The 12,150-nt window shown below is 40.4% G+C and overlaps 1 protein-coding gene across 2 annotated transcripts in view; it reads left to right on the forward strand.

The window, feature by feature from the left end:
• The window catches only part of klhdc8b (kelch domain containing 8B), a 188,938-nt gene that overhangs the window by 123,535 nt on the left and 53,253 nt on the right, over positions 1–12,150 (forward strand). For both annotated transcript variants that reach the window (XM_085781119.1, XM_085781120.1), the window contains one exon: positions 8,867–9,031. In XM_085781119.1, the coding sequence (XP_085637245.1) occupies positions 8,867–9,031 (165 nt within the window). The remainder of the gene's footprint in view (positions 1–8,866; positions 9,032–12,150) is intronic.

Below are 12,150 nucleotides of genomic sequence, written 5' to 3' on the forward strand. Positions count from 1 at the left end.
TTAGACTGAGGCTACAGTACAGTGTGGCTGTAGATCAAACCATTCTGCATCACGAGCACCTTCGTCCTGACTGTAGAACTGGCACAACACAAGGAAGGAAGGAAGCAAGGACACTGTCCACTTTGCAGGAAGGAAAGTTGAAAGGAATGAAGAAATGACACTGTCCACTTTGGAGTAAGGAAAGATGGAAGGAAGGAAGGAAAGAATGACATTGTGCTTTTTGAAGGAAGACAGGAAGGAAGGAAAGAAGGATGCTCACTACATTTCGAAAGTAGGAAAGAAAAGCAAAGAAAGGAGTAGGTAAAGGAAGGCCACTGCTTTTTGAAGGAATGGATGAAGAATGGATTCTGTATCTTGAAAGAAGGAAGGCTGGAAGGAAGGACACTATATTTTCAGGAAAGGGAGGTTGGAAAAGAGGACACTGTATTAGGAAGGATAGAAGGACACAGAATTTTGAAAGAAAGAAGTAAGTGGTTTTGAAGGAAGGAAAGAAAGAAGAAAAAACACTGTACATCTGAAAGAGAGAAGGAAGAGTGTGACTCTGTCTTCACAAGGAAAATCAATCCACTTAATGATAAGACCGTACCCCCCCTCTCTGCTCTCAGTCCATAGATAGTGTGTGGTAGAAGGATAGCAGCGGGCCGGAGGCTTTTATTGATCTGCCATTGACAAGTGTTCATTAGGAAGAGTGCAGTGCCATTTAACTGTCGCTGTGGGAGATTGTCTTGTATCCATCATGACAGCTGCACAGATCGTCATCACCAGACGGAGCATGGGATGGCTTAGGTCATGCTGTGTGTCTCCAGGGCTGGGACTTGGCCGATTGTTTTTGTGGACAAGCCAGACTCAGTGATTGTTAAGTGGACTTCTGAATAATGATAACAAGTTTCTGTGTGACCCTAGGTTTTTTAATGGGTTTTTTCCCCTTGTAAGCCCTGTAAATCCCCTCTTCACTTCCTTTATTACCTCTTATCTCCTCTACGTTGGTGTGACGTGACTGACGTGATATTAAAGCTATCCCCAAACTACAGCTCCCCACCTGCCTCTGTTCTCCATCAGCTGCTCAGCTCTCTGTTCATGTCCTGCCAGGTGCAGCTGCATTCAGGCTGAACTTTCCCTCGCTCATGTGAGACAGGAATAAGTGTTTTAGGAATAAATGTTTACTGCAGAGTCAACAGCATGACACAACATAACTAGGAAAAAAAATTTCATGAGCAAAGTCACTGAAAGTTCAGTTTTCAGATTCGATTAAACTGAGGATACAGTTTTCATCTAAAACCTTTTTGACCGTCTCTGCGCTTACTGGACATTTCTGCAGAGGCTTCGTTTTAAATGGATTGCGCCCTATACATTATTCATCCATGCTCAGCCGTACAGTGAGTTAACTGACATGAAATGTAGATTTAGTTTTATGTGGGTTATGTTTGTTTATATCATGTTTATATATGCATTTATGCCAGGCTTTACTCTTATATTCATCACTAGGTTTCCATTGTTGTCAGATATCTAGGACACTGTAAACTACCCAAGCTATAGTACTGCTGTTTGATGCTGGTGGGTGTTGTAAGCTTGGTTTGTTGTTGTTTAATCACAGGACAGATGGCAATGACATTAATGACTGGACAGAAAAAAACTTACAGTAATATGCTATCATCTTATGAATGTTTTTGCAAAAGTTCACTTTTGCAACACAGTATCTGTTTCATTTACATTTTCATGGTTCTGTGGGAGGAAACGTGACTTTCCTGAACCTTACCCAGAGTGCTTTGCCGTCTAGACCTAACCGCACTCAAACCATTTGTCTTCCAGTGTCAAGGTCACGTGCTGTTTAATTATGCAGCTCATTTGCATTAGTAAGACAGAAGTCATCAACATAACAATTACAGTATGCATTTTTTGTGGAAATACAAAAAATTTTTTGACTTCAAGCACATGGTGAAACTATGATTTTTATATATATACATGTATTTATTTAGTTGAATCTTTGATAAAGGGCTCTTCACTGATTTAGTACTGCACTACCATGAAGCTGAGCTGACTCACAAGAGAAAGAGAAGAGTGGTCAAAAGCTAAAGCTTAAGTTAACTTTCTGGTGCGGGTCGAGCTCCTAAATTTCCCAAAATACACCTTGATAACACCTCCCTACCAGCTAACCAACCATGCCCATCAAAATCCATGATCCTATTTTCCATGCCAGCTTTTTACAGCCTCTCAACCCACATTGAGAAACCCTGGTGTCATTTTTAAAACTTTGTAAAACTCCTCTCAGACATTTAGATAAATCAGAACAGTTTTGGCAGCACTTGCTGTAGTTTTTCCAATTGCCATAATAAATATGCATAAGAATAAATAGTTGTATAAAGACTTTCAAGTATGTCTATAATTGCAGAGAATAATTGTTCTGTTAGGCTTAGCAGTAGCCACTGACACAAAATCAGTGGACTAGCCAAGTGTTTTAGTGGCCCATAAACCTTAAACAGTAAGTAAAATGCAAGACTCAGCCCCTGGTCTGTGGTGCCAAAGTCTTTGTATCCAAGTGTCAATTCATCTGCCTTGTGCTGCCATGAATCTAAACTCTGTGTTGTGTTCTGCCTGCCTCTTTTGTGTGGATGTTATTTATGTCAAGGTTCTTTCAGGCCGGTAAATACACTTTGATCTTCCACTGCTTAAACTGCTCTTCACATGGAGGTTTTGATGGGAATATTGATTAACCCTTATTCTGGCTCCACATTAGTGGATAGTAGATTTTAGATCTGAGCCTCTCCTCTGATTGGCTGACTGCTTTATGAGGGATCTAATAAAATTTCAGGTTAATACTCAAAGAAACCACTTGGGCTCAGGTGGGTTGGGAGAGACATCATGTTGAGTTATCTTAAAGCTTAGTTAGATACAGGCTGTGTGCATTTCTCTGTTAATTAAATAACTGTTAGCCTCGCAGTATTAATACAGGATAGACCTACTAAATAAAAGACCTGGGAATCTCACTTAATTCAATATGTGACCTTTAAATTATTATACTCTGATGATTGTTTTCTTAAAGTGATATTTAATAACATAACAATAACTAATTTTCAGCTTTTTGGTGATGTTACTATTTTATAATACCCAATACTGGAGCAGAGCAGTGCATTATGGGATGCTAATGGATAAGGACAAATGAAACGAGATGAGAGGGAAGGATGAAAGGATAAATGATGGACAAGAGAAAAAAGAGGCAGAGATGGAATGGATGAAGCAGTCTTAGACTGAATGGGAGAAAAAAGGGATGGAAAAGGATGAAAGTAAAGTGAAAGTTGCAGCAAAAGGAGGATACAGGGCCAAAATAGAGGAAGATGAGGGACAAGGCAGCGTGAGAGGGACACAGACACAGAATGATGAAAGATGTTGTGCTGTGGAAGAATCAAAGCAGCAGACTCAGTGGAGTTACAAAAGAGGAGGATGGAAATGTAAAGCGTAATGTGTCATATACATCCACTCTGTTCTTCATATCTGCTGATGTTGGTGCACTTGCAGTGTTGTTGTTTTTGATCATTGGCTCGGTCAGCTCAGAGCATCATGGCCACATTTTCTCCAGAAAGCTTTTTTCTTTATCTCTCAGTTCTGGGTGGTGACTCAGGGGTCTGGCTCTGAGTGGTGACGGATTTTATTCGCCAAGCAGCAACCAGCCAAACACCCACCCCATAATAACAGTCTGTAGGTTACGCTGTGGTTTCCATGGAGTCTCCCAGGGTGACGGGCAGAGAATAGAGCATGGTTTCCTTAATTAGAGGCGATTGCGCATGATTAGACTGAGGCTGGGCCAAAAGGCGAGAGCACACAGGCCTGAACACACACACACACACACACACACACACACACACACACACACTCGCAGCCTGCTACTGCAATGCTGCTGGTCACAGGTAATAGTGTGGGTGGACAGTGAAAGTCAAGCAAATGCAGTGGCCTAAATTACAGCCGGGATCAGTAGATACAGTATTTATCTGTCATTATGTGTCACAGTGAAAGCAATAATGCCTGAAACGATGACTTCAAAAAAGAAAGAAAGCTTTATTTGACGCCTGTCTCTATGACGCATTATAACCATACTTATAATGAGTTATAATGCAGTTAAAACACTGTATAACTATAGTTATAAACACTCATCAATGATCATAATGCTTTATAACAATAATCATAACACACTATAAAGCATTTTATCATGATGGTAGCAGGAACTGAGGCACTCAGAGTAGGAAGGTGATTTTAAAAAGCCTTTATTGCAGCATGGCCAAACAAATTAAAACCAAGTCAACGCGTTGCAGCATTTTATCATGACTTATAAGGTCAGGTATTATAATACGTTATAATTGGTAGTAACTCGCTGACAATGCCCACATCGATAATACATTATAAATATAGTTATAATGTGTTATAATTGGCTTATAAACGTGTTTAACTATCATTATAAACACTTGTAAATTATCATAAGGCTTTATAACAATAAGCATAACACATTTTAGGGCATTATAACGCTTGACCTTATAAGCCATTCCTAAATGCTCTATGATGTGTTATTCCTATTGTTATAAAGCCTTATGATAATTTATGAGTGTTTATAATGATAGTTAAACACGTTTATAAGCCAATTATAACACATTATTACTATGCATTATCGATGTGGGCATTGTCAGCGAGTTACTAACAATTATAACGTATTATACTTGATCTTATAAGTCATGATTAAATGCTTTATAGTGTGTTATGATAGTTGTTATAAAACATTATGATTGTTTATGAGTGTTTATAACTATAGTTATAACACTGCTATAACTGCATTATAACTCATTATAAGTATGGTTATAATGTGTTAGATAGGCGCCAATAAAGGGTTACTGAAAGCTATAACTCACACACACACTATGCCACACACAATTCTAACTCGTAGACTGTAAATAAAGATGGACGTAGCCTTCGTGACGTCAGCGGTAGTCTCCTGAAGCTCAGAGCAGTCTAAACAGCAACTCCTTTATGAAGCGTAACTTAGGGCTTGCGGCCATACCACCCTGAACACGCCCGATCTCGTCTTTATGAAGCGTAACTTTAAGCCTTATTGTTATCTCCTTTATTAACACTGTGATGTCCTCTACTCTGGTACAAGAACCGCTGCTTTGTCTACTAGGTGTGTTCCGAAGGGAAGTGGTCCAACTGTCCACCAGATAGTATGGTGTAGAACAGCACTTATTACTGAATGCAGGATAGTGTTGCGACACTGGAAAACGAAAGAAGTTATAAAGGTGAAGGAATGGTTTGACGAGATGGCCAAGATTGCTTCAAACAACTTAGTTATAGGTTGTGAGACAAGGAAGAGTTAGTGTGAGTGTGTGTGTGTGTATGTGTGTGAGGTTATCTGTCTCTATCATGGTCTTTATATGTCGGCTCTGAGATAGACTTGAGACGTATTCAGGCAGACCTGCCCTCTCCCTCAGCTGTGATTGGCTCCATTTTCATTTCTCCATATGGTTAATCAGTATACATTCATGATAGGGTAAAATAATCATTTTGATTTCGTGAAGGCACTGACAAATATTACAGGAGATGAGGTAGGGGGATGTCTTTTCCCACAATACATTTGGTCCAGTGTCTTACAGTCTTGTGCTGCATATTGTGATTATAAACCCGACAGAAGCCGAATTCCTCCAGGAAACTTTTAGATCCCCAAACGCTTCTCCAGGCAAGTTAAGACTTTTTTCCACATTTAATCTTGGTGAAAACAGATTCTCATTTCATTGTACATGGAGACGTTTATCACACGGCCGTGACAAAGGAGCTTTTGGAAGCGTAAAAGCTCAAGTACAAGTAATTTACTCTGACAGACGTCTGGACGGCTTCCTTTGTGCTGAGTGCAGACACACATCTTGTAAGGGAAATAATTTTCTCATTATAGACACTTACTCTAACACCCACACACACACGCACACATTGTCAATTGTTACTTAATCGACTTATCTTCTCACTATTATCAATTCTATTTGTCGTCTGCTACACAGACAGACACACACACACACACACACACAGTTCTGTCCTTGTTCTCCTTATCCTTGTAATCCTTGATTATCGATTGTGGGTTACACTATAAGAGCAAACTGACAAAAGCTTTGTGAGTTTGAGATGTGTAAAACTCCACTTTAAGGACATATTTGTAAAAGAATTGCTACTGCTACAATAGCATCATTAGCATTAACAGCTGTTTACTCGACAGTCTCCAGCATCAACAGTGTTTATCTGTGCCATTGGTGTAATGGTAGCTCCACATCAGTACCATATGGGTAGTTATTATAGTTAACAATAAACAATAGTCCCTTTAGTAGTCTCTCAGCATTTGGTCTATTTTCATACCTGGTTTATCCTTAACAGCCAAGAAAAGTTGAATGAAGGACAATTGAACTTGGATGTAGTCTAACTAGCAGACTCAGAGATTTAGCCTCTGTGGGGTCATAATCAAGGCCAAGATGACTGCGAACAGACTTGTACTGTAGGTAAGTAGGTTGCCTACATTGTCACAGCCTGACCGAGCTGTTAACCTAATACTCTAATTATGCAATATAAAGGTGATAACAGCAAAAACCAAATTAAAAGTCACTACACTGATAATCCACAGTGGCCAAAACACAGATGAGGCTCAGTATAGTGGAAAGCTGCTGCCGAGAGAAAGCTCACACACACACGTTTCACATTCCTGCCCCGCCCCACCTCTCTACATTCGCCCATTGCGACATGCTTTTATGTGACGACGTGTCCTGGCTGCGTCACTTTGTTTTATGTTGAGCAGTAAATGGGATTTCCTCAGTCAGAACCTGTGAACTGCGTGACAGTCACACTTACGTTGAGCTACGTCTACGACTGACAGATTTATTATTGCTGTATTCTTCACAGTTTAAATCACAGCTCCATGGATCTGTCATCTGTCGGGGTGACTGAGACACTCACCCTCTCTCTTCCTCCCCTTTCTCTTCCTCTCTCTCTCCCTCAGATTTAAACTGTCACAACTTTCAGAGTGTTAATGGGCTGTTAGTGTATGATCCCCTCCTCCCCTTCTTTCCTCTCCTCTCATCCTCTCTTTTTTTTCTCCCCCTGCAGTGTTTCTGCAGGAGCACCATGTTTGCTTGCTCAGCACTTTCCCTCTGTTTTCTTTCACTTGCTTCTCTGCATTTTCTAATGACACTGCAGTAGCTGCATGCGTCCTTGTGGAAAAGTCATCTGTGGGTTATCGGGAAGTATGGTGTAAATATTTCAGATTGTTTGGGTGACTGCAGACGTATGAGACGGAGAGCCGACCTGACAGCTGTAGAACAGACATGGTGGGGCACAGTGAAGCTTTCTCTGGCCATTTGGAGAATTATTTTTATTTATTTATTTATTTTTATCTCAAGTCAGCTCATACTGACCTGCAAGAGCAAGAAAACAAGCTCTTTTAAAACCTTCATGAACTGTTCCAATTCTCACAATTGTAGAAAAACATTTCTTGAAACCTTTGCTCAAAAGTGTGAAGTCTGAACAGCCAACTGACCACATGGTGATGTAAATATAAAAAGCACGTGCTCAGCTCCTCTACGCACCTCTACGTAGAGGTTGTTAGCTAGAGTTAACGTTAGCTTGCTAGCTAAAATGGACATGACAAAGTTGTTGTTGTTGTTGTTTATTGGCATGCTGTCAGCTGTATTTGGTTGTCATATCCAGTTACTCAACCTAATTCAACAACGGAGGCACCTTGACGAGCAATGAAGGAGATTGCTCCTCTTGCTAGCGCCCCCAATGCAAGAAGACAGCAGCAATGCGCCTGGCATCAGCGGAGGTTCTGGATGATATTAAACTATTTTGAACAGCCTTCCCATTTTACCTTATATCACCACCTTTTGCCGTGCCATATGTTTTACATGTACATTGCATCACTTGGTAGTGGATTTTATGGTTGTGTGTGTACAGAGTATTTTTATTACACCACTCATGTAGACGCAGAATTTAATTTAACAAAACTTTGGTTGCAAAATAACTAGGGGTGGGAGAAAAAATCGATTCACATAAATATCGCGATATCTTTTTTGACGATTTTTAATTGAATCAAATTTTTTTTTCAAAAATCGATTTTTTTTTTGTTGAAAATTTTTTTTTTTTTTTTGAATTTTTTTAAAAATATTGTGCAATGTGCATTTGTTAGCCTTTTTTACATACAGAGAGTGCAGGTTTTGAAAATGGTTTAAGTTCACTTTATAATGGAGTATGTTAATTTATAGGCTCCTACAGTATTTGTGTGCAGATAAATGTTAAAAATGCAGACTAAAAATCGAGAGAATTGGCAATATCGTAGAATCGCAATTTAAATCGAATCGCCATCCAAAAAATCGTAGAAGAATCGAATCGGGAGAAAAGCATATCGTCCCAGCCCTAAAAATAACCCGGGCTGGTGTGGACAAGGCCTGAGAGAGGACATTTTCTGTGGTGACAATTACTGTCTCCATTTACCATAAAAAATACTGAAAACAGGCAAATGCTCATTGGTAGATTGTATTTGAATGGGTATTTCTTTATGTTTTGCCTTATAGTGTCATCATACTGTGCTACACACATCATCGCGGGCACCATCTTCTTTTTCCTACAGATTGGCAGCTGACTCAAGAATTTATGCATATCTAGTGGATGGGAACACATACAAATGCGCATTTCCTTTTGTCGCATTAATAAAAATGCACTTAGGATTTGTGATACAAATTGGATGGAAATATGACTAAAGATATCCATGTGTTTGCTGTCACTTAATGCTCTGTTGCTGTGCAGATTTTTATCAATTTGGAAAAACTGAGTTTCTGTCTTGTTTCTGTCTGTGCAGATGGGAAAGTGTATGCGTTGGGAGGCATGGGAGCAGACACCACGCCACAGGCTCTGGTGAGGGTCTACGAGGCAGAGAAGGACCAGTGGCAGCCGACAACCTCCATGCCCACGCCGCGATACGGAGCCACACCCTTCATAACAGGAAACAAAATCTTCATGTTGGGTAGGACATGAGATCTCATCATCTTTTCGTACCTCAGAGTTTCATCCATAATGACACTGTCTGTTTATATCTTAGCGTCCCTCCCCCACAACAAGGATAACAATACAACCACCGTGTGCTGAAGCCCCAAATTGCGTAATTGTCCCGAAAAAAATTAAATAAGTCTATATTTTAAGCTTGTTTGTAGCGGAAGCTTCTCGAAGCTCCTCTTCCTGGTCCGTCCAAATCTCGCGTGATTTGCGCCGGCGTCAGTGCGGTTACTGCGAATCACGCGAGATTTGGACGGACCAGGAAGAGGAGCTTCGAGAAGCTTCCGCTACAAACAAGCTTAAAATATAGACTTATTTAATTTTTTTCGGGACAATTACGCAATTTGGGGCTTCAGCACAAGACGGACATTACATACGAGCATCATGGAGGTATTTGGATGTTTTTTTGTGTGTGTGTTTTTTTTTTTTTAAGTATATTTTTGGGGCTTTTATTGCCTTTATTGATAGTGCAGTTGAGAGAGAGACAGGAAATGGGGAGGCAGAGAGTGGGGGAATGACACGCAGGAAAGGGCCGTCCGAAGCGGGACCCGAACCGGGGCCGCCTGCACCGAAGACTGAGCCTCAACATGGGGCGGCAGCTCTACCCAGTGAGCTAAACGCTGCCCCGTGTGTGTTTTTTTACGAAGAGCTCTGGTGTCCCTTTGCAACCGTTGCATTGAAATGCACTACCTACGCCAAGACCCCCTGTAACTCAGAGAAGGGACGGTGTACTCTGAAAATTCTTCCAGCCCTTAGTCAACATGAGGGTGAGTAGATAATGAGCGAAATATCATTCTAGGGTGAACTATCCCTTTAAGCAGTTTTATTCTTTGTTGCTGTGCAGAATTTTCCTGTCCACACACAAAAAAGAAGCCAAATAACTTTCACTGCTCAGTAGCAGCTTTTCTTTAAGGTCTAATTATAGCGACAAATCTTTCCACCGCTTGCTCTGACAAGTCGATATTTCTGACCACTGTGTATCCACAAAACTCACATGCAGGAATGCGTATTGTGTTACTACAGCAACCGTAACCATGAGCTGTTGTCACCACAGCAAAAACCTGTTTTGAGCCACTTTTATGACAGTTATTTTGGTATTTTTTTCTCTTATTTCCATGACAAATGTTAATGTCTTCTTTTATGATATCACCTCAGAATGCATCTTAGAGATTATTGAGATATATTTGGATACTTTTTCAAGGAAATTGTCATTGGATGAGGGACGATAAGGGGAAAGTAACAGTTTATCTCCTCTCAATAAAAGTTTTGCGTCTTTCCCCCAAACACACACCTACTACTGTCAGTGCATGTGTGAGGCTTTCCCATCAGTCTTTTCTCAGCCTGTGTGCGACCGTATCTGCCTGACAGTTTTAGAGCTGTAAGATGAAGTGATGGAAAGACAGAAATGTGCCTCTCAGGTCTGTGGAGTATCACAGTCTTAGTACAATATTGATCAAAAAGAACAGAGCTGGAGTTAAAAGCTTCTCTGCGGGTATAAGAATAAAAAAGGAAATATGTGCTCAGTGCAGATCCCCTGTTTTGTTGTTGTTGTTTTTCATGCAGTGTTTCCCATGTATAATCGGACATTTGCATGGGCGGCACGTAACGGAGGCTAGGGAAGGCTAACCCTTCCCAAATGTTATGCTGGAAAATTGTGAAATTACCTCTCTCTGGAAAATTATGGCAATCACAGAGTTTCCTTTCCCATACGTTCATTTATTTGTGGCGGGCCGCCACAAATAGATTTTTCGGCTTTTGGCTTGACCAACGCAATATCGTTCTGTTCATTGAACTCAGCATAGCGCTCTTTCTCCGTTATTGGCGTTCACACACACAGAGAAGCGTACATGCATGACAGCAGTGCGCGGTAAAAGCGAAACTCAAATGGTCCGATCTGCTGCCTATGGACATTTGTTCCCATTGTGTCTCTTTGGGGGGGAGTTGTTATTGCTCATTGACACTTGGTCAAAAATTCACACCGCTGCCGAGGGAGAAATTGGAATCACACAAGGCAGGGTATGATAATCTACCTCAGTAAGAGATGAAGAGATAAATCTGACCACATGCTAACATCGACAACACAACACACAACACCACACCACACCACATTTAGCACAAAGTAGCTGTAACCTCCTGAAGGGTGGGCTGGGGTGGTGGTGGTGGTGGGGAGGGGTATTTTCTTCACATACTCTGCCAGAGGAACAGAATGACTCTGTTAATGATGAAACCCACTGAGAGAGGAAAAGTTCCTCGATGACAACATACTGTCTCCCTTCACAATCATAATGAATACTGAAAACAGGCAAAAACACAGTGGTCGAATATATTTGAATTGGTACTTCTATATGTATTACCTACTACACCACATTTATCTCAACTGTTGTCAGTTGTTTTGGATTTAGAATTTTACAAACACTATAATGTAAGGCTGCACAGTTCATTGAAACACACTTGCAATAAGACAAAATGCAACGTCTAAATAAAACGGAAATCATTTTTTATAAGGGCAAAATGCGTCACTTACCATAATTTAAATTATGTGATGTTTCAGATCCAGAGCTACAATTTATATCCTCTAGATGTACTTGAGTGCACTTCTTGTGACCCAACATAAGACCCAACAACATCAAGCATTTTTTTCCTTTGTTTTTTGCACTTTGCACTATTAGTATAAGTACTTGAATTGGCATAATTTGCCAGCAACATTAAAATATCACTGACTGAGTGATCAGAGTTCCACCATTGGCTGTTGCTTTTCCAAAATAAATTTGTGTTACTGGTTTCTATCAGCGGACATTAACAGGTCTGTGTAATTGCCCACTTAGCCCATTTGAAGATAACAGTACTGAGGCCAATCAAACCTTCAGCCCTCTGCAATATGTTATCCCCCAGCCTCTCTTCAGACTCCACAGTCGTCACTGTCCTACCCACATAAAGGTAAAAGTTCAAACTGAAGAAAAGACGTTTTTAAATTTTTTTGTAAAATGTCATTCTAAAAAATGCAATTTTTGGTGAGGAATAAGTTACGAAACCCCCATATTTATTCCCACTTAAATTAAATTAATATAACCATTTGGACACTACAGCAGA

Source organism: Trachurus japonicus, chromosome 7 (genome assembly GCF_045865225.1).
Source record: "Trachurus japonicus isolate A0001 chromosome 7, Traja_1.0".
In the NCBI taxonomy this organism is placed as follows: domain Eukaryota; kingdom Metazoa; phylum Chordata; class Actinopteri; order Carangiformes; family Carangidae; genus Trachurus; species Trachurus japonicus.